Source organism: Lissotriton helveticus, chromosome 1_2 (assembly GCF_964261635.1).
Source record: "Lissotriton helveticus chromosome 1_2, aLisHel1.1, whole genome shotgun sequence".
NCBI lineage: Eukaryota > Metazoa > Chordata > Amphibia > Caudata > Salamandridae > Lissotriton > Lissotriton helveticus.
Genome location: NC_136058.1, coordinates 278,656,285 through 278,682,319, shown reverse-complemented (window position 1 = coordinate 278,682,319; position 26,035 = coordinate 278,656,285). Strand labels below are relative to the sequence as shown.

The 26,035-nt window shown below is 48.4% G+C and overlaps 1 protein-coding gene across 7 annotated transcripts in view; it reads left to right on the top strand.

The window, feature by feature from the left end:
• Window positions 1–14,139, top strand: part of ERI3 (ERI1 exoribonuclease family member 3) — a 1,714,120-nt gene extending 1,699,981 nt beyond the window's left edge. For all 7 annotated transcript variants that reach the window (XM_078671725.1, XM_078671720.1, XM_078671724.1 and 4 more), the window contains one exon: window positions 8,404–14,139. In XM_078671725.1, coding sequence (XP_078527851.1) covers window positions 8,404–8,486 — 83 coding nt within the window. In that variant the 3' untranslated portion in view covers window positions 8,487–14,139. The remainder of the gene's footprint in view (window positions 1–8,403) is intronic.
• The last annotated feature ends 11,896 nt before the right edge of the window (window positions 14,140–26,035 follow it).

Sequence of the window (26,035 nt, the reverse complement as noted above, 5' to 3'; positions counted from 1 at the left end):
ACGACGAAAACACCAGGTACGTCGTCGACCGTTTCTTCAGTTAAAGTTCCCGCCATTTCTGTGGCTCCGTCGACGGGCTCGTCGACGGTAGCGCCCTCCACGATGACTTCGTCGTCATTCAAGGTCCCCAGTTCGTCGGCGCTAACATCTTCCACGTCGACGACGGCAAGCAAGGTACTGTCGACGGCAGCGGTGTCGACGAGAACTACACCGACGACCACCTCGACGTCGACGACGAGTTCGTCTACGAAGCCGTCGACGGTGGTTCCGTCAACGACGAGACCGGCGTCGACAAAAGCTATGGTACCGTCGACCATTCCGCTGACATCTTCGTCGACGACTGCTACACCGTCGACGACGGCATCGTCGACGGGACCGTCGACGGGGCAAAAGATGCCTTTTTCAACGCAGAAGATGAAGATTACACCGGAGATGACTTCTCCGCGACGGGTCTCTGCGCATCTTCCTAATTTGCTTCTAGACAATGAATCTGAGGAGGATGAAGTTGAAGTTGAGGACGATGATTATGGTCCTGCCTATAGTCCCTCTGACTTGAACGTCAAGATGCAGGAGACAGACACGGAGGAGTGTTACGAACATGCGGGTGGCCAGCAGTCGTATCCATATGTTCGGGAAGAGAGACATGCTCCGAGTTTGGGCCAGGGCATGGTAGCCATGCCCTCTTCGCTCATTTCTGACCTGCAGCTGATGCTGCAGGATTATCGAAATAGGTTTCCGTCGGAACCTTCTGGACAGTCTGCAGTTCCTACACAGTCACAAGTGCAGCAGGCTATTAGTCTTCCAGTGGCACACCCCTCGCCACCACCGGTTGTACCTGCGGTCCGAGTCCCCACTCCGGATCCCACACCCTTTCATGATGTCCAACAGGATACCTCTTCGGATGAGGAGGCGATACAGGTGGATCCCTTGGTTGATCCGTTGCAAGACCCGGATTTGGATCAAGGAGACAGTGGGCCACAAGATCCGGACGCTGCTGGTCGTGACACGTCCATCTCCCCTCCTGTGGATATAGGGGGTTTTCATCACCTGATGGAAAGGGCAGCTAAAAGATTTGGATTGCCGATTTCGAGAGAAGAATCGGAATGTTTCCTTTATGACTTTAAGGAACAACACCGGAGATCGGTCAAGTCTATTCCCATCATTGAACATGTATGGGAAGAAGGGATGAAAATTATGCAAAATCCGGCCACGGTGATTCCAGTCCTCCCGCGGCTGGAAAAGAAGTATAAGGCTCCGGACGGCAGTCCTGCTTGCCTTCTTGGTCAGCCGAAGCCTGATTCAGTCATCTCTCAGGCGGCTCAAAGCAAGTCCAAGAACCCGTCCACACCTTTGACCACACCACCGGATAAGGACGGTCGACGCCTAGATAACGTGGGGAAGCGGTTTTCCTCAATGGCCAGCTTGCTTGTTAGAGCGTCCAATGCTCTTGCCATCCTCGGCCGATACGACCGACAGATGTGGTGCGACATGGAACCCTTCGTGGAGCAGTTACCAGAACCCACAAAGGAGGAAGCCAAGAAGGTGCTTATAGAGGGGGAAAAGTCTTCTGCTGAGGTTATAGACTGTGCAATGGACATTGCTTCCACGGCATTTCGAGCCTTGGCTGGCTCGGCAGTACTACGACGCCAGGGCTGGTTGAGAGCCACCTGGTTTCGCCAGGAGGTCCAGAATAGGATCCTGGATCTACCATTCGATGGGGACATGCTGTTTGGCAAGCAGGTGGACGATGCTCTGCAGAATATCAAAAAGGACACGGACACTGCAAAGGCCTTAGGGTCCCTCACCTACCGGAAAGTCCCCTTTAGGGGCGCACGAGGCAGAGGATTTACATCATACAGAGGGAACCAACAGAGATATTCCTCTCAGCCTTCTCAGTCCTATAAGCCCCAGTACTCCAATCAGCGCCAGGGACAATCGGCGTCTTTCTCTCGCCATCAGCCGCGGGGCCGTCAGACCCGGCAGGGACGTGACAACACCAAGCGTCAATAGCGGCTTTCCGGCTCTACCTACTGTTCCTTCCCTCCCAGTCACATCAGTGGGGGGCAGGATTTCTCTGTGTCTGGAGAACTGGAGATCAATAACATCGTACCAATGGGTCCTCAAAATTGTAGAGAGTGGCCATGTGTTGGAGTTCCAAGACCTTCCTCCAACAAGAGCTCCGGGCACCATCCGCAGGGGACATTTGGGACAACTCCACCTCGAAGCCCATCAACTGTTCCTCAAGGGAGCGATAGAACCGGTACCTCTGTCCCAGAGGGGCCGGGGTTTCTATTCAAGGTTCTTCCTCGTGCGGAAGACGATAGACATTTGGCGCCCCATCCTAGACCTGCGGGAGCTCAACACCTATCTCGTCAAGCTCTTCTTCAGGATGGTCACTCTCCAGGAAATTCTTCCTGTCTTGAATCCAGGCGACTACTTGGCGTCGCTGGATTTAGAAGACGCGTATTTCCATATTCCGATACATCCAGCTCACAGACAATACCTACGCTTCACAGTGGGAAAGAGCCATTTTCAATTCAAGGTGCTTTCGTTCGGCCTTCGGTCGGCACCAAGAGTGTTCACCAAGGTGTTGGCGCCGGTTGCAGCCTTTCTTCGGAAACAATCTTTAGAAGTTTTTCCTTACTTAGACGAGTGGCTCGTCAAGGCACCATCTTTCGAGGAAACTTCTCATGCAGTGGCAACTTGCATCCATTTGTTCCGTTGCCTGGGCCTTCAGCTGAACGACCGCAAGTCAGTCCTGCTGCCCTCCAGAACGGCCAGATTCCTGGGATCCGTGTTGGACACCACGCAATGTACAGCTCGTCCCTTGGAGGAACGACAACAAAAGTTGATGATTTCGGCTCGACTACTCTGCCGCAAACAATTCCTGTCTGTCCGCCAATACAAATCCCTTCTTGGGTCGATGTCATCCTGCATACCATTGGTACCACATTGCAGGCTGCGAATGCGTCCTCTGCAGGAGGAGCTAGACAAGCAATGGCGCCAGGCAGAGGGGTCATTCAACGACAAGGTGGTGGTGACAGCAGCGATGAGACAGGCGAGCAAATGGTGGCTTCGCAATATCGCCCAGGGTCTGTCATTCAGGAGTTCACCTTCACCCATGGTACTGACCACAGACGCGTCACTGGAGGGCTGGGGTGCAGTTCTCCGAGAGCTTCAAGTCAGTGGCCACTGGAGTCCAGGACAGCGCCAGTGCCATATCAATTTCCTGGAACTGACGGCCATTCGGTTGGCCTTGCAAGCTTTTCTGCCCAGAGTTCGCAACCATTCAGTGCTGGTCCGGACGGACAATACTACGGCCATGCACTACGTCAACAAACAAGGAGGCACCAAATCGCTGACTCTGTCCGCAGAAGCTCAGCGGATTTGGGATTTTGCGATTCTGAACAACATCACTCTGAAAGCCGAACACCTGGCGGGAACTCTCAATGTCAAGGCGGATGCCTTGAGTCGACAGACGGAGGTGACTCACGAGTGGGAGTTGAATCAAACCATTCTGGACAGGGTGTTCTCAGTCTGGGGGACACCAACCATCGACCTCTTTGCTTCACCGGAGAACGCCAAATGCCGGTTCTACGCAAGCAAAGTTCACCATCAGGGGTCCCTGGGGAACGCTCTTTCGATGGCTTGGTACAGCGCATTCTTTTACGCTTTTCCTTCAATTCCCCTCATTCCTCGAGTCCTCAGGAAATTGAAGGCGGAGCCCTGCAAGATGATTCTAATTGCTCCAGCATGGCCCAGACAATTCTGGTACACCGAGCTTCTGAGGCTCTCCCGAGCTCCTCCGATTCACTTCCAACCCATTCCGTCCCTGTTGTCCAGGAATCAGGGGCAGGTTTACCATCCGGATCCGACATCACTCCACTTGACAGCGTGGCTCCTGAACACAGAGAGTTCAGTCATCTAATGCTCTCTCAGGAATGCCGGGAGGTCCTGGCTCATGCCCGAGCACCAAGTACCAATAAGACTTACAAGGCGAAATGGAAAAGATTCTGCCTGTGGTGTCAACGTCAAGGTCTCCATCCTTACACTTCCCAACCCCATCAATTGTTGCCATATTTACTATCTCTGGCTAAGTCGGGGTTGGCACATTCATCTGTAAAGGTACATCTGGCGGCCATATCGAGGTATCGACGCGATTCTTCGGGTCCGTCCTTATGGTCCTCTAGGGTTGTCAAACAATTCTTGAAGGGATTATTCCGGATGTATCCTCCAGTTCGTCCTCCTCCTCCAGTGTGGCAGCTCAACCTGGTCTTGGCGCAACTCATGAAGGCTCCGTTTGAGCCTGTGCACAAAGCAGACTTAAAGTTCTTGTCTTGGAAGCTGGCCCTCCTGGTGGCTCTCACATCAGCGAGACGAGTGAGTGAGCTTCAAGCACTCTCCATAGTGCATCCATTTTTGCAATTTAAAAAGGACCAATCCAAAATTTATACCGAAGGTACCATTGGAGTTTCACTTAAATGAACCCTTGATTCTGAAATCTTTCTTTCCGCACCCTTCTACGCCTGCGGAACGCACGCTCCATTCTTTGGACGTTCAGAGATGCTTAAAGTTCTACTTGGAGCGCACACGTCCTTTTCGGAAGACGACTCAGTTGTTTGTGTCCTACAGTGCACCACGAAAGGGATTGCCTTTGGCAAAGAGTGGCATTTCCCGCTGGATCTCCAGTGCGATTAAGTTCTGTCATCAGGAAGCTGGCAAGCCACTGGATGGAAGAGTCAGGGCACATTCCACGAGATCAGTGGCGTCATCAGTGGCTCTCTTTTCAGGAGTGGCCATTAAGGACATATGCAGGGCAGCAACGTGGAGCAGTACTCATACCTTCACGAAACACTACTGCCTGGAGTCTGCAGGACGAGACGACGCGGCTGTTGGTCAAGCAGTCCTGCGGAATCTTTTTCATTGAGAGGTGAGCTTTCCCTACGATCCCTCCAGCCTGGTGAGCACATTTTGTTTGTTTTGCTATGCTTTATGTATTGCTTATATGGTTCTGTGATGCCATGTACGTACAAAATGTGTTCTTCGTAATCTACTGCTAGCTACTCTGATACAAAGCATGGGAATCTATGAAAGTTCCAATACTGGGGCAAGAACACAAGTTACTTACCTGTAACTTTGGTTCCCCAGTATTGGTAACTTTCATAGATTCCCATGCGCCCGCCCGCCTCCCCGGGGAAAGCTCAGCCTGGTTACAGAGTTAGTGGCGGTTTGCACAACGGCTACGAAAATCTGAGGCTCTGAGCTCTCTCAGGAAGGTTCCAGAGGGTGAGGCTGCTCTGATTGGTCCTGGCAAAAGTTTGGTCTCTTTTTACAAAAAGAGGGTGATAGGATACAAAATGAGATGAGGCCTAGGCCTAAGTTTCTCTTTTGTTTCTATGGTTTTTATACTACCGAGGCTCCCATTCCGACGACGGGGAATGATACAAAGCATGGGAATCTATGAAAGTTACCAATACTGGGGAACCAAAGTTACAGGTAAGTAACTTGTGTTCATAGTAGCAGTAGAGTCTAGCTTCTCTTTTAAGAACGGCTGCGTCATGGCTTTAACGCATTTTATTTTTATTTTCTGGAAATCAAGCATTGAATTTAGAATCCACAACAGATCTTAATAACCATGTTTATTGGTAACCAGGCTTATCAGTTGATGCATGCTCAGTCCCTGCCAGGCTCACAAAGATATGCATGCTTGCTTCCATGCTCGCTTCCTTCCAGGTTCACCAAGGAATGAATGCTCGCTTCCTTCCAGGCTCACCAACGGATGCATGCTCGCTTTCTTCCATGCTCACAAAGGGATGCATGCTCGCTTCCTTCCAGGCTCACCAAGGGATGCATGCTCGCTTCCTTCCAGGCTCACAGAGGGATGCATGCTCGCTTTCTTCCATGCTCACAAAGGGATGCATGCTCGCTTTCTTCCACGCTCACCAAGGGATGCATGCTCGCTTCCTCTCAGGCTCACCAAGGGATGCATGCTCGCTTCCTTCCAGGCTCACAAAGGGATGCATGCTCGCTTCCTTCCAGGCTCACCAAGGGATGCATGCTCGCTTCCTTCCAGGCTCACCAAGGGATGCATGCTCGCTTCCTTCCATGCTCACAGAGGGATGCATGCTCGCTTTCTTCCATGCTCACAAAGGGATGCATGCTCGCTTCCTTCCAAGCTCACCAAGGGATGCATGCTCGCTTCCTTTCAGGCTCACCAAGGGATGCATGCTCGCTTTCTTCCATGCTCACAAAGGGATGCATGCTCGCTTCCTTCCAGGCTCACCAAGGGATGCCTGCTCGCTTCCTTCCAGGCTCACCAAGGGATGCATGCTCGCTTCCTTCCACGCTCACCAAGGGATGCATGCTCGCTTCCTTCCATGCTCACAGAGGGATGCATGCTCGCTTTCTTCCATGCTCACAAGGGATGCATGCTCGCTTCCTTCGAAGCTCACCAAGGGATGCATGCTCGCTTCCTTTCAGGCTCACCAAGGGATGCATGCTCGCTTTCTTCCATGCTCACAAAGGGATGCATGCTCGCTTCCTTCCAGGCTCACCAAGGGATGCATGCTCGCTTCCTTCCACGCTCACCAAGGGATGCATGCTCGCTTCCTTCCATGCTCACAAATGGATGCATGCTCGCTTCCTTCCAGGCGCACCAAGGGATGCATGCTCGCTTCCTTCCACGCTCACCAAGGGATGCATGCTCACTTCCTTTCAGGGTGACCAAGGGATGCATGCTCGCTTCCTTCCATGCTCACCAAGGGATGCATGCTCGCTTCCTTCCATGCTCACCAAGATCCTCGCTTCCTTCCATGCTCACCAAGATATGCATGCTCGCTTCCTTCCAGGCTCACCAAGGGATGCATGCTCACTTCCTTCCAGGCTCACCAAGATATGCATGCTTGCTTCCTTCCAGGTTCACCAAGATATGCATGCTCGCTTCCTTCCATGCTCACCAAGATATGCATGCTCGCTTCCTTCCATGCTCACCAAGATATGCATGCTCGCTTCCTCCCAGGCTCACCAAGGGATGCATGCTCGCTTCCTTCCAGGCTCACCAAGGGATGCATGCTCGCTTCCTTCCAGGCTCACCAAGGGATGCATGCTCACTTCCTTCCAGGCTCACCAAGGGATGTATGCTCGCTTCCTTTCTAGGCTCTCCAAGGGATGCATACTTGCTTCCTTCCTGGCTCTCCAAGGGATGCATGCTTGCTTCCTGCCAGGCTCTCCTAGGCGTGCATGCTCACTTCCTATCAGGCTCACCAAGGGATGTATGCTCGCTTCCTTCTAGGCTCACCAAAATATGCATGCTCGCTTATTTCCAGGCTCACCTTGGGATGCATTTTCACTTCCTTCCAGGCTCACCAAGGGATGCATGCTCACTTCCTTCCAGGCTCACCAAGGGATGTATGCTCGCTTCCTTCCAGGCTCACCAAAATATGCATGCTCGCTTCTTTCCAGGCTCACCTTGGGATGCATTTTCACTTCCTTCCAGGCTCACCAAGGGATGCATGCTCACTTCCTTCCAGGCTCCCCAATGCATGCATGAATGCTTGCTTCCTTCCACGCTCACCAAGGGATGCATGCTCGCTTCCTTCCAGGCTCACCAAGGGATGCATGCTCGCTTCCTTCCAGGCTCACCAAGGGATGCATGCTCACTTCCTTCCAGGCTCCCCAATGCATGCATGAATGCTTGCTTCCGGTCAGGCTCTCCAAGGCATGCATGCCCACTTCCTTCCAGGCTCACCAAGGGATGCATGCTCACTTCCTTCCAGGCTCCCCAATGCATGCATGAATGCTTGCTTCCTGTCAGGCTCTCCAAGGCATGCATGCCCACTTCCTTCCAGGATTACCAAGGGATGTATGCTCTTTTGCTTCCAGGCTCACCAAGGGATGCATGCTCGCTTCCTGCCAGGCTCATCTGCGGATTTGTGCTTAATTTCCTCACTTTCTTGTCTTTGTGTTGGCTGTGAGTTTGTCTTTATGCTTCACAGGAATCCATATTTAGGGGGTTCCTTCTATCCGGAGGCCATTGGGTTTGATGGTTATAGCAGACTGATCCACTACTGAGCAAGAGGGTCCTAGATTCTGCTTTGTTCTCTGAAAGGTTATCCATACCCATGGTTGCCCCTGGAAGTGGCACATGGCGGCCAACCTACGATTGTGCTGTATGATTATGCTTCTCTCAGAATGTCAGATGAAATGGAAATGTTGCCCCAGTATGTGGTCAAGGTGGAGATCTGCAGCTTCTGAGGACTTTTACAAGCTTTCTAACTACCAGAACAATGCAGATTTACAGACTGCCTCTTCTACTGCTGCCGTGTATCCCTGTTGTCTTTAATTAGCAATGCTGTTGTGCACTGATGCTTAACCCTTTTCTTGTCTTGCTCTTCTCCCCCACAGATGACTGCAGGAACATTGCAAATATCATGAAGACTCTCGCCCACAGGGGTTTCATCTTTAAACAAACCTCCAGACGCATCTGATTCCCCAGGAGTAGCGGGACAAAAGGCTGCATGCAGCGCTTTTCTGACCGTGTGTTCACGCGTGAGGACAGACAGGAAGTAGAATTCAAGGCAAGTGGACAGAGCAGCTCGACCATCACCGCCTGCAAAGACCGGACAACATGGACAAGGAAACTTATCTTTGTGCAGACCCAAAATATGAATGCCCTCCATAACAGGCCCCGGCTCCAGTCCGGGGGGTGGGGGGAGAGATCAGGCTGAGTGGAGGGGGTGGCCACCACCACCTTTTCCCCTCTCCTCCTACCAGCCCCACATGTGATTTTTGGGGAATGGGAGTGAGGCGGGAAAAGGCTGAAACCGTGTTGAAAGATGGGGACAGGTGCAGCATACCGTAGACAACTGCTCCTCAATTTTCCCACAAAGTGGAAATTCTTCAGCAAACAGAATCCTGTGTGGGGGAGGAAAAGCGCTGAAGAGCGGCAACCCTTACATTAACCCTGGATCTCTACCCCTGGAGCTAGCTGCATGCGATGAAAACATAAAACAAAATAAAAAATAAAAGTATCAAACTAAAAAAAAAAAAAAAAAGGACTGGGCCAGGGTCTGGGGTCAGTTCCGGACAGGATGCCCTTCTCTTGTATCAGACGTGACTTTGTAGCAGGGACGTCATTGCACCTGTTTGGAATTGTAGCTTTTCTTGTTCTTTGGATTTCACACCATATTTTATTATTTAGGAAGGCCTTACTACAGCTGCGCCCCAGGTATTGACGACTTTGGGATTATTCTAGCACTAAAAGGTGACTGCTACCTCTGATCCTAATGCAATGACCTCTCTCCATAGTCCTTCTCACCGGGTTCCTTCGCTCATTTTAAGGAATGCCTTATCCTTCCCACTGTCATACTCTCCCTTTTACTGCAAGGTCTCATCCAAAGGCACGCTCTCTCTGAGAGTGGTACAGGCCAGTCACTCCGCTGCTTTCCCTGCTCTTTGAGCCCAGACTGGTGGGTACTTCCCTCACCCTCTTCAGTGGGGACTCTTCCCTTCCTTGTAATCGTTAACATCTCCACCGTCTTTGCAGATCCCTGCCCTCGACACCTTCCCTTCCTTTTATGTGACATTTCTTTTAGGTCCTTCCCATCTACTTTACACCCTCCCCATTCAGCTGTCACCCCCGTTCCTTCTCAAATGAGCTTTCTCCCCGTACTACCTTCCACCCTGCTTCTCCCATTCCTCCTCATTCTGTTTCTCCTTTTAGCCTGTGTGACATCAGCCCGTCCCCTCCTTTTATCCTTCCCATCCTTTATCCATTCCATCTTCTGCTTTCCCCGCGCTCCTTCCAATTATTCTCATCTCTGTCAGTGCTTTACTTTTGGCTCTCCTCTAACCTGTCTTCTGCTCCTCCTTCCCTAAGATGGACTCTTTTCAGCACTACCCATCTGTTTATTGCTTTCTATCTTGATTGGTTCCCACCCCTGCAGAAGATTCTTCTTTTGACTGGCCACAAGGGCAGAGCTTTTTACATCCTGTTCTGTTCCCTAAAAACTTGACCTAACCCCCTCGTCTTCCTATTCCAAATTCCCAAACTCAGCTAGGCCACTAAACTTTAGAACTCCCCTGCTTTTCAAACTTTCGTGAGTCTAAATGCAACTTTTTCATGTATTAAGTAATCTCCAAAGCCTTGGGACACACGGTTGCACTTCTCTTTTAATGAAAATGCTTCTAACATGCCTTTGATTTTCACAGGTGATGGACTGTGGACTCCAGAAACCGAGGAGTTAAATGAATGCTTTTGTCTGTATTGTTAATGCTGCAAACTCTTTTGTTAATATAAACTTATAAATAGGAAGGGTCTGTTTTAATTTCCTCCATTTAATGAGATTTGGCTGTATTCTCTGTCCCCTGACTTAAGTTTCTAGTTTAATTTATTAAGTTTGATTATATGCCGACATGTGAAAACGAACTTTAAAAAAATATAAATGATCCCCTTATACAAGTTACATACATTCGATCATTTTAAAAGAAATAACAGTTCTTCACTTACTATTCTCCCCAAATCTCTCAGCACTGAAGCTACAAAGAATCGACATAAAATATCCAACATTTATGGCTAAATTTAAATCATTTTTTGTACAATGATGCCTAAATCACATTGATCCCACTGAGAAATACATAAACTGTCACCTGAATCACTCTTAAATCTCGACCAACTGTGGCATGACGTAGACTCTTAACTTGTTCTGCTGCTGATGGATTCAAGTGTAATCTCCAAAGGGCTCTGCTGCGGGCAAGACGTTTGTGATTGATGAAATATTGAGGTTTCAAAAAGACTCTCAGCCCTTCATCAATTTTTCTTAATGCCTCTTTCTTATAGTGTGAACCTACGCTGGTCTAGATGAGACATTGTTTTTTTTCTGCTCCACTAGTTTCCTACTAATTGGTTTGTAGAAGCCAGGTTCCTAGATGTGCTCTCCTCTTCTTTGGCCACCTCTACCTTGGAAGAAGCTAATTCAATTGTTATCAATTTGATTGAGAGCCAGTTGAGTGTTCCCAGCTGACTTGACGTTACCCTCTAAGACTGCAGTTCAGTGTCACTGTAGTGCTGATATCTTGCTGCTCCACGGACATTCTGTCGCCTCCTACAGGTAGCCTCCTCCAGGCACCACCAGCTCTGATGGATCAATATCTTTAGCCTTGATGAGCTACCAGGTGGTGTTCACCACAATCTTCAGTGAGCTCAAGCTTCACATGGCTGTTCTGGTTCTGTCCATGCTCTGTGACTATCACTGAAGGGAGAGCCAAAGACGATCCAAGCTGGTCTTGCATAGGTTATGTCTGCCTCGTACGCTCCCGTGAACTGTTGTGCAGCACAAATTGCTTGGATACAGACTTGTTTTGTTAGCACATGATGAGATTTTTGTGTTGCCAGTGCTCATGCTCCAGCGACAGCGAGCTACTATGGCTAATCAAGCCTGCATCCTCTTCTACAGTTTCAGATTTACAGCTTGGAAAAAAAGTTCTTCAGGACCTATCAAGAATGGGAGCTTTACACCTGTGTTGAATGAGAGCTCTCCAGAGACTTATCAAGAACAGGAGCTTGAGACACATGTGGAATGGAATCTGCTACGATACTTGTGGAATGAGAGCTGCTTAGAGACCTATTGTATCTCAAAAGCAAAAGGTAAACTCTCCATAGCCCTATGATGAATGAGAGCTCTTCTGAGTCCTTTGCACGATGAGAGGTCATGGGAGACATTTGTGAAAGGATAGCTTTCCAGAGACCTTTCGAGAATAAAAGCTCAAGAACTTTGTTGACGAGAACTCTTCAGAGGCCTGCCATGACTGAGAGCTTCAGGACTGTGTGGAATGATAGCTTTCTGGAGACCTCCTAGAAAATGCAGCTTGAAACCTGTGTGTTGAATGAGAGTGATAAAGAATGAGAGCTTGAGACCTGTGTAGAATAAGAGCGCGACAGAAAACAGCCAAGAATGAAAGTTTGAGACTTGTGTGGAATGAAAGATGTTTAGAGACCTTCTGGGAACGAGATCGTGAGACCTGTGTAGCGTCAAAGCTCATCAGACACCTCTGTGGAATGAGAGCCCTATAGACATGTGTGTGGAATGAGAGCTCCATACAGAGGTATGGATTGGGAGCGGCTTAGGTAATCCTTATGCTTAGTGAGCACTGTTCAGAGACCTATAACAAATGAGGCTTGAGTATGGTGTGGAATGAGAGCTCATCAAAAACCTACTAAGAATGAGAGCTTTAGAACTTTATTGAAGGAGAGCTCTCCGGAGACCGATCAAGAATGGGACCTTAAGAACTTTGAGAATGATAACTCTTCGGAGACCTACCATGACTGAGAGCTTCAGGACTGTGTGGAATGATCGCTTTCCAGAGACCATGACTGAGAGCTTCAGAACTGTGTGGAATGATAGCTTTCCAGAGACCTACTAGGAAATACAGCTTGAGACCTGTATGCTGAATTCGAGATTTCCAGAGACGTATCAAGAATAAGAGCTTGAGACCTGAATAGAATGAGAGCTCGTCAGAATTAAGTATGAGAGTTTGAGACTTGCGTGGAATGAAAGATCTTCAGAAACGTGCCAGGAATGAGAGCTTGCGACCTGTGTGGCGTCTGGGTTCTTCGGACACCTGTGTGGAATTAGCCCCCTTTGGACTCCTGTGTGCAATGAGAGCTCCACACAACACTATGGATTGAGAGCTACTGAGGTAATGCTTCGCTTTAATGAGCACTCTTCAGAGACCTATCAAAATTGCGGCTTGGGACTGGTGTGGAATGAGAGCTCATCAAAGACCTACTGGGATTGAGAGCTCAAGAACTTTGTGGAGAGACAGCTTGATACCTGAGTGGAATGTGAGATCTTTAGAAGCCAATTGAGAATTTGAGACCAGTATTAAATTACAGCACGTCAGAGAAGTGGCAGGATGAGAGCTTACTATCTGTGTGGAATGGCAGATCTCCAGAGGCCATCAAGAATGAGAGCTCTTCACACATCTTTGTGGAATTATAGCTCTTTATAGACTTTTATTGAATGAGAGCTTAACAGAACACTGTGGAATGAGACCTATTTAGGTCATTATCATGTTTAATATGAACCCTTCAGAGACACACACGAAGTGAACATTTGTAATAGAAATGTAGATTGAGCCTTCATGGAGTGAGAGCTCTTCAGGGACCTCTCTGGAATGAAATATAGAGATGTGTGATAAGAACCCAACAGAGTCATGTGAAATGAGAACTTTTCAGAGATCTGTAAAGGGTGAAAGACATGATAAATATGTGCAGAATGAGAGGTCTTCATGTTAGATTGGAATCTCTTCAAATTCTTGTGTGGATTGAGAGATGCCTAGTGATCTATAATTTATTTAATGGGAGCTTGTTCAAAGATGTGTGTGGGAGATTAGGAGCTCTTCAGAGACCTGCTCGCAGAATGAGTTCAAAGTTTTGAGTCACCAGGTGATGTCCGGTCACACGGGAAGGGCCTCCTCCGGATAATAGGCTTGCACCACCAGTATACTATGGAGAAGTGAGAACCCGGAGCTTGGTCGATGTTGTAAAGAGACCTGGGAAGAATCAGAGCTCTGTCATATGTGTACCAGGAGTTGTGTGTGAAGCGTGGGCTTTATTGGTACACTGTGGAATCTTTTTTCAAGCAAGGTGCCCTCAGGAAACCTCTGTGTCATGAGTGTGGTTTGTCGCCCAATGCCACATGTGACTTGTATGGAGTAAGAACTGATTAAAAGCATGTGTGCCTGTGACGCACAATCCATTAGAGTAGACCTACTTCATTCTAACTGCTTTAAGGAGACTAACCATGTCAAATCAGATGGACTCTCTTTGACACGTACCCAGTTCCAACAGGCCTTAGATTACCTTTGAGCGAGGAGTGGAGGTTCAACGGGAAGAGCTCGAGGCCAGCAAGCGAGAAACCTAAGGGTTTTGCAGCAGATAGAGAATACAGCCATCTCATATCCAGCAGTTCACTTCTAGTGCTCAGTAGGTGCCATTTCAGTCAAAAAGAAAACAAAACTTCAAAAGAGTGAAATTTCCATCCATGGTCATTGCCGAGTTATTCAATTCTTGCTGTAAATGTGTCACGTCAATAACATTTGGAAACATCATTAAAGCAAGTTTCATATCTTTAAACCATACCCACTGGTGTTTTGTGTTATTTCTACACTGGTATTCACAAACAACCAAAGAAAGAAGACTTACTTTTTAACAGTATTGTTGTTCACTTTCATGCGAACTGTGGTTTAATGAATAAATGGATTAGGAGAAATAATTTTACATGATCATTCTGATGGACACTACTAAACACAAATTCCTCACCTTTATAATCTCCTCAAGTGCCAGTCTGGAACTGGAAGATTTAAACCAGTAGGTGGAGACGTGCCGTTCTGCTGACTTTGTTCTTCCCCGGAAGTGATGAACGTAGACACTTACAAGCACCACCTCTGCTCGCTGGCATGACATCCTTTCTTTCAGTGCCTTCATACATGGATCTATCTGCAGCTCGCTCCCAACTTTTTGGGATGATGGGTTTTTTCCCTTTAAAACTCTTTATCCTACTGTTTAAGGGAACTACGTCCCCTCCTGAAACTGTAGGGTTTAAGCCTTAGGGAACTGTCGCAAACAGATCTCTGAGATTCCATTTGATGTTTGGGTTCCGCACTCTACTCCAAGTCCACCGATGGGTGCGCCCTTATAAACCAGAAGATGATGAAGCTCTATGTCACTGAATACCGAAAGAAGCCTTGGAAGACCTGCTCCGATTCAAAGTAGAGGGTGCAGACCCATTCCTTCTCTCAAGCATGATCAAAACCACAGGTCCTCATCAAGATCCAAGTCTTCTGGTAAGTCGAAATCAAAGCAGAAGCACAAGAAGACCAAGCAAGATTTGTCCCAGACCTGCCACTATCAAACTGAGAATTCATGAGAGCGCGTGGGTGCCTCGTGGTCCAGTGCCGGCTCCTCCGCTAAGGCGAAGGAGCGTCACCCCACTGCCTCGGAGCAGCGAAAGAAAGGAAAAAATAAAATGATAACAAATGTCATCATTTTAATTTGTCCTGCTGCGGCAGCTTGCGTGAGGGGGTAGGACAGAGATGTAGAGCAGGGGAGAAGTGGTAGAACACGCTTAAATGCGCATTGACTGTTTGGTCGGACCTCTCGGGCCGCCCAAACTAATCTTGTGCACTTTCCCACTGAGACAAGCAGTGATGGTTTTGGATTTAAATCTGCCAACTACGGATGTTAAAACCATTGTACTAACAGGTTTTGCAACTAGAACAACTTTATCAGAATCTTTAGTTTTATTTAATGAAGCCCTGACTGAGACCCTTTTGGGCATCTGGTGTAAGTAAGACCTGTTCCTGTCCCCATGTAAACAAGCTGGTTGCAACTTGGATTTTTGATGCAGCAACCCATACCAGAGAGTTTGGTAGTTCAAACTTCCGCCTGTCTGGTCGACCCCAAATCCTTTCCCACAACTCCTGATAGACAATGGAAACATCTTTAGACTTTCGGAAAGCGATGTTTTCCTCAGCCAGCCTTGCCCTCCCGTCAATTAGTGCCAGCTGCTTGCTGGGGAGATATACCTGAGCTTTACGGCTCATGATTGGCGAGATCTTGCTGGCTGTCCCTGAGAAAATGTGGGCCAATTTGACTCAGACCATCTAGGGTGGTATGGATGCAGCTCAGAATATTGTAATTATATGTATGTAGTGCTTACTACTCCCTGAATAGGTGTTGAAGCGCTTTATGATGAGTAGCATTCTACTCCGGAAGCCAAGGCTAATGGTGAATATATTGGTATTGTTGGTTATTGCAATTAGTCATGTACCCTTAAGAAAAAACTGCATTCATTTGCTCAAGTTACTTTGTGATGTATTATATTAATATGTTAGGTTTAATCATTAAGGGACTGAGTGGTTTTTAGGTAAATGGCTTGTGATATAGATAGGATGGTGGAGATTAGATATATTTAGTTTACAGAGCTAGGGTTTCAAAGAGGAGACTTTTTTTATCTATGACATGAGACATCAGCCAATCTCAGAATTGCAATAAAAAAGAGGAAGGCAGGCATGAAAATGAGAGGCGGTTATACTCAGAAATAGAAGAGAAGCCATGCAGAGGATGGTCGATATGAGGGTCATTGAAGAAAAAGGAATCTAGCGGAAGTACATCAAGGTAAATGTTTCATGCAGGGTTTTAGGAGTATAGTGAGGTATGTCGTTCTGAGATAACAAGCAATGTGAAGAAGTAAGCTAAAGAAACCATATTATACATAGTGCTCCATATCTGGGACATACAGCTTAAACATACAATTCTAAATGTACACAATTACATTATATATATATATATATATATATATATATATATATATATATATATATATATATATATATATATTCGAGGCATATGAGCTGCAGATTGCACACTGTGCATAGATGGCCACCTAGTGTTGGGCCCGGATGTTTGCAGTTTGTTTTTCTTGTGGAGAGTCTTTGGAAGTCACGGGATAGGTGACTCTTCCCTTGGGTGATACTGCGCATGGGCATCGGCTCCATCCCAAGATTGTTTTTTTCCGCCACCGGGCACGGATGTGATTCCAGCGCTCCGTGTTGGAACCGATTAACTGTCGACGCGCAATCTTCATCGGCATCAAGAAAATACAAGGCGTTTTCCAGTCGACATAACTCTTCGACTCCAAGGGCGTCCATTCCAGTCGTCGAATACGGCCTTCGGGCACAACTAGGCCTCGACTCCAGCTAATGGAAAGGACGCCATTTAAAAGGTGTCCTCAATGTGGGTTGAAGTTTCCCCTCACCGACCTCCATGAGGTCTGTAACCTCTGCCTCTCTCCGGAGCACGAGGCCAAGGACTGTTCAGCCTGTGCCTCTTTCCGCTCCAAAAAGACTATCAGGGACCGGAGAGCCAGACGAACCATGGCTCAAAAATCTTCGGCTCCGGTTTCGGATGACATTTTCCAAGAAGGCGTCGACGTCCCGGAAGAACACGACGTCGACAGGGAATCGGAGGCAGAAGATTCAGATGTCGAGGACCTGACGCCAGCGCAGCGGGTCGTTAGTAAGATCGTCGACCCCCACACTTCCTCGACACCCACAAAAAAGGCTACGGTCGCACCCCCGCCCTCGGGCTCGGGTACATACCAAGACAATACTTCCACGGCCCCACCTTCGGGCTTGGCCAAGAAGTCGATAAGGCCTTCGGGAGACTCGGGCTCGAGTCGACCCCCGCTCGGTGCCGGCACACAATTACCGGCACCGAAAAAAACATCTACTACTGCACCGAAGCCATCGGCGCCAAAACACCCAGTTCCCTCGGCAACCAAGCCAACTTCGGAGCAACCGAAAGCTTCCGGCACCAAAAAACCACCGGAGCCGAAGCACCACTCGGAGCCGAAAAAAGTGTCAGACCCGAAAAAACACCCGGAGCCGAAAAAGTATTCTGGCACACATGGAGATAATGGGGATGATGATGAATCAGACACGGGCTGACCCTCAAGAGCCAGTTGATCCCCCAGACTCGCCAGACCCATGGGTAGATTACACTACACCGGACGTCCCAGACGTCCCACAAGACGATATATACCTGTCTAGGCCTTCACCACCGGAAGACACCATGGGGTTCAACCAGTTACTAATCAGAGCAGCACAATACCATGGGGTAGACATGCACTCCGATGCAGTAGAGGAAGACTTCCTCCTGGACACATTTGACACTGCACAACGGTCTTCCACAATTTTGCCAATGCTCAAAGGGGTAGTTAAACATGCCCCTGAGGTTTTTAAAGACCCTGTCAGGACTAGAGTCATAAACCCAAGAGTGGAAAAGAAGTACAAAGCGGCACCATCTGACCCAGCATACATAAAGGGGCCAGTTCCCCTCGACTCTCTAGTTGTATCCAACGCACGAAAGAGGGATAACTCTCAGACATCAGGAGAAGCTCCCCCACCTGACAAAGAGTCTAAACTCCTTGATGTATCAGGGAAAAGAACAGCCTTGCAAGCAGCAAACATGTGGCGCATTGCTAACACGCAAGCTTTACTAGCCAGATACAATAGAGCACACTATGATGAGCTCGAGGACATAATGCAACATCTCCCTGATCAATTTAAGGATAGAGCTAGTGAGCTAATTCAAGAAGGCAAAATTATTACTAACCAATCTATCCGCTGCGCACTAGATGCAGTAGACAGCCTCAAGAGCAGTCAATACTAGCGTTCTGCTGCGCAGGCATGCTTGGCTGCGTATATCCGGCTTTAAGCCAGAAGTCCAAAGTGCCATACTCAATAGGCCATTCGATGAGCAACACTTATTTGGCCCTGAGGTAGATGTCTCACTCGAAAAAATAAAAAAAGACATGGACACAGCAAAGTCTATGGGAGCACTGCAGTCGCAGGCTCCCAGACGTTCTTTTCGTCGCTCCACATATAGAGGTGCGAGCAGAGGGTACTCATCAGACACACCATCCACAGGTTATAAAAGCCCCACTCAGTCTACCTACGGTAAGGGCTATCAAAGGGGAGGTTACCGCGGTAACAACAACAAAGGTAGAGGCAAGAATAACAACTCCCGCCCTGCCTCAACCCCTAACCAATGACTCCCCTCCCCTTCCCCCGCCTCAATCCACTCCTGTCGGGAGAAGGATACAGCAACTCCGGTCAGCCTGGCAAGACATCACATCAGACGGGTGGGTGCTTCAAATAATTCAGTCAGGTTACTGTCTAGAACTAACATCTACCCCCCCCAAACATACCACCCAAACAGCGTCCAATGTCACAAGATCATTTAACGCTGCTCAAACAAGAAGTACTTTCTCTACTGCAGAAAAATGCAATAGAGATAGTTCCAAAACATCTACGGAACAAGGGAGTATATTACCTGTACTTTTTCATTCCCAAAAAGGACGGATCTCTGAGACCCATTCTAGACCTCAGACCTCTCAATGCTTACATACAATCAGATCACTTCCATATGGTCGCACTTCAGCAAGTCCTCCCACTCCTGTTACAGGACGAATTTCTGGTCACACTAGATCTCAAAGACGCTTACTTTCACATCCCAATTCATCAGGTGCACAAAAAGTATCTAAGATTTGACCTGGAAGGACAGCACTACCAGTTCAAGGTACTCCCATTCGGAATAACCACAGCGCCAAGAGTGTTCACCAAATGTCTAGCAGTGGTGGCGGCACATCTAATACACGTCTTCCCATATCTAGACGACTGGCTCATAAAGGCACAGTCATACAACCAATGTGTACAACACGCTAACAATACAATACTGTTACTTCACAACTTAGGCTTCACAGTAAATTACACCAAGTCACATCTGCTGCCGTCTTACACACAACAGTACCTAGGAGCTACAATCAATACTCAACTAGCACGAGCTTATCCCTCTCCAGCAAGGATAACAAGTGTGCAAACGCTCCTAACAAAGTTCAAATCACAACACTCGCTTCCAGCTCGAGTGTTTATGCAACTCATAGGGATGATGGCATCTTGCATATTCATAGTACCTCACGCAAGACTGCAAATGCGTCCGCTTCAAGAATGTCTAGCACGTCAATGGAACCAGGCTCAGGGTCAGTTAACAGACCTAGTGTTGGTAGACAGTCGGACTCATCGCTCTCTGTAATGGTGGAACACAAAAAACCTATCAAAATGCCGACTGTTCCTAGAGTCAGTTCCACAAATAACACTAACAGCAGACGCATCGCTCTCCGGCTGGGGAGCCCACTTACTGCATCACACCACGCAGGGAAAGTGGACGCCAATGCAAAAACTACTCCACATCAACCATCTAGAACTATTAGCTGTGTTTCTAGCTCTAAAAGCATTCCAAAGACAAGTGGTAAACAAGACTGTTTTAGTCCGCACAGACAATATGACGGCCATGTATTACGTAAACAAACAAGGAGGGACACACTCTCTGCAGCTCTCTCAACTAGCTCAGCAGATATGGAGGTGGGCTATACCTCAGAACATCTTTCTAATAGCCCAACACGTGCCAGGGGTCCAGAACACCATGGCAGATCTGTTAAGTCGGCAGACCCAGCAGATGCACGAATGGGAACTTTATCCACAAGTTCTTCATCCGTTCTTTCAGATGTGGGGTCAACCTCAGATAGACCTCTTCGCCACCCATGACAACGCAAAATGCCCACACTTCGCCGCCAGATACCCACACCCATTAGCCAAAGGCAATGTGATATGGTTGAACTGGTCAGGACTATTTGCGTACGCTTTTCCTTCTCTACTAATGATTCATTTACTAGTACGCAAGATGCAGCAACACTCGCTAACGCTTATACTAGTAGCTCCAACGTGGGCCAGACAACTGTGGTACACCACACTGCTACAGCTATCTGTGGTACCACACCAAAAACTAACCCTATCTCCACATCTTTTAACCCAGAACCATGGAGAGATCAGGCACCCGGACTCAGCTCAGCTCAACCTTGCGATCTGGCTCCTGAAGTCCTAGAGTTTGGCTATCTTAAACTCCCTCAAGAATGTATGAATATTATCAAGGAGGCAAGGCGTCCCACCACCAGAGCATGTTATGCTGCTAAGTGGAAACGCTTTGCCATATACTGCCAAACCAACACATTACATCCATTGGATGTATCCATTCAACACTACTACTTACTACATCTTAAAAAGTGTAATTTAGCCTACACATCTATCAGGTTGCACCTAGCTGCCATTGCAGCTTACTTACAAAACAGACAGCACCTGTCTCTCTTCAGAGTGCCAGCCATTAAAGCTTTTATGGAGGGTCTCAAAAGAATAATACCTCCTAGAATGCCACCTTCACCAGTGTGGAACTTAAACATAGTGCTCATACGTCTCATGGGACCTCCATTTGAACCCTTACACAAATGCGAATTTCAATTTCTCACATGGGAAGTGGCTTTCCTAGTAGCCATTACTTCCTTAAGAAGGGTTAGTGAAATGCAAGCATTTACCATCCAAGAACCATTTCTGCAAATGCATCACAATAAGGTGGTTCTTCGTACAAACCCTAAATTCCTACCAAAGGTAATTTCACCGTTCCATCTAAACCAATCTGTGGAACTGCCAGTTTTCTTCTCGCAGCCACAAACAGTCGCAGAAAGAGCTCTGCACACCTTAGCTGTCAAAAGAGCACTAATCTACTACATAGAGAGAAAACAAAGCTTCAGGAAAACAAAACAGCTTTTTGTATCCTTTTCACCACCACATAAAGGCAACCCAATATCAAAAACGGGTATTGCCAGGTGGATCGTCAAGTGTATCCAAATATGTTATCAGAAAGCTAAGCGTACACTGACAATTCCTCCAAGAGCCCATTCAACAAGAAAAATAGGGGCTTCCATGGCATTCCTAGGGAACATTCCCTTAGAAGACATCTGCAAAGCAGCTACATGGCTTACACCGCACACATTCACAAAACACTATTGTGTAGATGTGCCAACAACAAGCTACTGTAGGCCAAGCTGTACTTAAAACACTATTTCAAACAACTGCAACAGATACAGGTGGTCGCCGCTAGTGTGGGTACTGCTATATAATCTATGCACAGTGTGCAATCTGCAGCTCATATGCCTCGAACTGAAAATGCTACTTACCAGTATGCATCTGTTCTTGTCATGTAGAGCTGCAGAATTGCACACGCCCACCCGCCTCCCCGGCTACTTTTATCTGTTCCAGTGTTATTAACATTAGATACAAACACACATGGTCATCACTATCTCTTAGCTCCATCACTTCCCTAATGGCGAAAAACAATCTGGGGATGGGACCGATGCCCATGCGCAGCATCACCCAAGGGAGGAGTCACCTATCCCGTGACTTCCAAAGACTCTCTACAAGAAAAACAAACTGCAAACATCCGGACCCAACACTAGGTGCCCATCTATGCACAGTGTGCAATTCTGCAGCTCTACATGCCAAGAACAGATGCATACTGGTAAGTAGCATTTTCCATATATATTATTTTGTTTTGTACAGACGAATAACAGAAGGAAGAGCGAACACGCACTCGCAGCAAAGAAAAATCCACAAGGAGAAAGCATTGAAACAGCATCAGCCATGACAGACTTATCAATTTGTACCATGAGCATACACACTCAAGGTCGCACTTTTATCATCTACCGATCCGGGTCATAGTGTTTCATCCATGTTCCCCTAGACCGTAAAGAACTTGCGTGGGCACCCTCTTCTGTAAGTGACCTTCTCTGCAGCCATATAAAGGTCCATCCCTACCCTCCACTCCTGCAGGGCTAGAATCTCACGGGTACTCGAATGTCTGGCCTCATCCCTCTTAGCCCCAACCAGACCCAGGTTGCAGAAAAGAACCTTGGCCCGCGGGACATCCACATCCATTGGCATACCTAGGAGAACATATTTAGGCTCCACTGGGAAGTCTGCCTCAAAACACTGCCGAGCTCCTGCACCACTGACTCTCAGTATAGTCCTATAACGGGGCAACACCAGAGTGTATGCATGAAGTGCCTTTATCTCCACAATACCGCAACCAATCCGGAGACTCCACTCTTCCCATTCTGTGTAGACGGTCACAGTCGTATGCAGGATTTTAAGCTGTATAAGCCGGAGTCTAAATTTGATAGCCACCTCCCTGGGATGCATCAGGGCCTCCCCCCAGTCCATGTGATCCGTCTCACCCACCTCCCTCTCCTATCGTTCTCTCAGCTTTATCAGTGTGTCCGACATGTTGTTGTTGAGTGTTTTGTATTTAAGAGTGACCGTCTATTCCACTAACTCCCCCATGAGTAACCTACCCTCCATGGGTGGCGGGGCATATTCAGGCAGTTCTAGGACCTCTAAACCCTCTGCGTGCCATGCATGATAAAGTAAGTTGTGCATATTTGGAATGTTGGGTGCATGCAACTGGTAGTTCCTCTGAAGGGCATAAGATCCCCATCCTCTAGTAGGTCACCAATCTTGCATATGCCAATCATATCTCGGGCTCCAAAGCCCCTAAATGTCCCAATCTCTCTGAAGATCGTCCCAACTCAGAGTGGCGACTCCCTAGTGACTTTGTTAGCCCACCCAATGCACCTGGTGGCCTTAGTCCAAGCCTCCAGCGCCATCTGGGTCACTGGCAGTAGTTGCCCCATACCTTTACCCGCATAGATTCGGATACTTTCGGTTTATTTTGAGGAAAAAATGTCCTCCATTTATGATTCTTTTCCCTGTAGTAGTAGTCCAGACAAGACTGAAAAAACAAGGAATCACCAGATACTTACTCCGATCTTCTCAGAGTTTGAGGAGATTACTTGTGATCAATCGTTAGCAGAGCTCTCAAAATGTAGATCTGGCTCCCCGTTAGACCCCTGGCCGGCAAACAGTACAAAGCACTGGCTCCCCTCCTCAACCCTATACTGAATGGCATATTGAATGACTCCCTTAGGACAGGCACATTTCCAGATTCATGGAAACATGCCCAATTAGTCCCCATCCTTAAAAAAAGTCAACATTGACCCAGAAGAACCAGCTAACTACAGACCGATTTCCCTGCTGCCCGCCCCTGCCAAGGCCCTTGAAAAGCTGGCTCACCAGCAACTTGCTGGCTTCTTCGGAACCCATGGCCTTTTCCACCATTCACAACATGGATTTAGACCGGGCCACAGCACCGAGTCTGCCTTAATCGAGATGGCGGATTCCGTGCGATGGAAGCTGGACGGGGGCTCAAGAGCGGTGTTGGTGCTGCTTGATTTTTCGGCAGCATTCGACACCGTCTCTCACCCCGTCCTGCTCGACGGTCTTTGGTCTAAAGGTATCCAGGGTAAGGCCCTTGATTGGCTATCGTCCTTCTTGTCTAATCAAACACAGGCGGTATTTACCCCTCCGTTCACCTCAGCCAGTTGACCTCTAAAGTGGGGGGTGCCTCAGGGCTCCTCCCTGAGCCCCCTCCTGTTTAATGTCTACTTTTCCCCGTTGCCTGAGCTTATCGCCCAATCAGGACTTCATATGCCGATGATATTCAGCTTTTATTCTCCTATGATACTCCTACTTCCACTACTTTTGACCCCTTGAAAGAATGTCTCCGCAAAGTTGCGCTTTGGATGGCTAACAATTTCCTCCGTTTGAATGCAGGAAAAACTGAGGTTCTCTTTTATTCACCAACCCTGTTTTTCAAAACTCAGGATGCTTAAAAAATGTATTAACTTTCTTCCAAGTAACACCAGGAAGACCATCGTCCAAGCTTTAATTACATCCCATCTGGATTATGCCAACGGTCTGTACCTTGGACTTGCTTCTGGCCTCTGCCATCGGCTTCAGACAGTCCAGAACGCAGCTGTTCGGCTGGTCTGTGGCATCTCTCTTCGTGAGCATATCTCGCCACACCGACGGAGATTGCATTGGCTACCAATCCAAAAAAGAGCAGAATTCAAAGCCCTTATCCTAGTTCACCGTGCAATCAAAGGAAAGGGCTCTGCGTATCTTGCCTCTTGTCTTCGCCCATACAAAAATGCGAGACATCTTCGATCGAATTTCAAAAGTCTATTGTCAACCCCTAGATTCAAAAAAGTACGGTCTGGGGGAAAAACCTTTCAAGTATGAGCTTCCACCCTTTGGAACAATCTCCCTTTTCCCACCCGGATGATTCAGGAGGAGCTACCCTTTCGAAAAGCAGTAAAAACCTTCCTCTTTTGTTAAACCTACCTCGTTCTATCTGAGTAATCGTACAGAAGCGCCGGGACACCCCGTTGGGGTAGCTGTGCGCTATATAAGATACACAAAATAAATAAAATAAATAGAGGTAGAGCAGATAGAACCTCGTCAGTAAATGAGATCTCTTTAGATTATAAGTAGGTTGGTCATGAGACGCAAACACCCAGTCATTAATAGCAATTACATGGGTGGCCCAGTAGTAAGCAGTTATCTGTGAGGGCAATATCACCATTGTATGGATTATGCTGCAGTGTCTTTAATTCAATCCAAGGGTGGACATTATTCCATATCATCTTTCTAAGCTCCCCATCCGATAGAGACTACCAGCCGCAGATTCCTTAACGTAGAATTATCCCCAGGCGTGAGACTGGATCTGGAAAACTTTTCTGCCACAACATCCCTGCGCCCCGGGGGGGACGGCACCACGTGACTCCGCCCTGACGTCGTATGCGTCCGAGAAGTCAGCGAGGATACAGAAGTCCCACCACGGTGTGCCTATGTCACTTTTCTCTTTTCCGCCTGCAATGCGGATCCGGATTGTGTCTTGGCCTGTTTTCAGGCCTTCTATCCCTTTTCACGCTTGGCGTTCAGTGGGACGGTGTGCGAATGCCTTCGGGCTTCAAGACGTGTACCTCTTGTGCACGTCCCATGTCGGCGACGGGCCCTCACTCGATTTGCATGCGGTGCCTGGGTGAGCACCAAGACTCGGAGAGTTGCGACGCTTGCCAGCACCTTAAGCCTAAATCACGGTGGGAGCGCCGGATGAAGTTGCTGTTGGCGTACTTGTCCAGGTCGGTGTGCTTGTCCAGGTCGGTGTCGTCCCAGCGTCCGTCCCCTACCTCGGAAGCGCGGAGCCGCCGGTTTCGTCTGCGGAATAGTCTTTTGCCGCGGCCCTTTGGGCATGGCTCACCAGCTGGTAGGTCCTTCAGTGTGTCTCCGCGGCCCTGTCCTCCTCCTGCGGTGGGCGCCGTCTCCCCCCGGGACGTGCTCCCCCGCCTGTCGCCTCTCTACCCGCCGCTTCCTGGCGCAGAGGTGACTAGGGCCCAAATGACAGCCTATGCTACGGCTCTGCAGGCTTCTTTGTCCCTTCCTCCACCTCCTGAGACATCCGCGGATCCCTTGCCTCGCCTGGGGACTCCCGCTGAGTCAGCTCTGGCGCCGAAGGTTTCGGCTCCAGGTCGCAGGAGAGTAGCATCGTCGGGGTGTGGTCCTTTGGGGCTCCCCTCATCGGCGCCTAGCGCCCCTACCTCGTCGCAAATCCCTACAGGGCTCCCTGTGGCTTCGCAGGGGAACGCCGGGACTCCGGGCTTGCCCCCGAGCCCCCCTTGGATCTCTG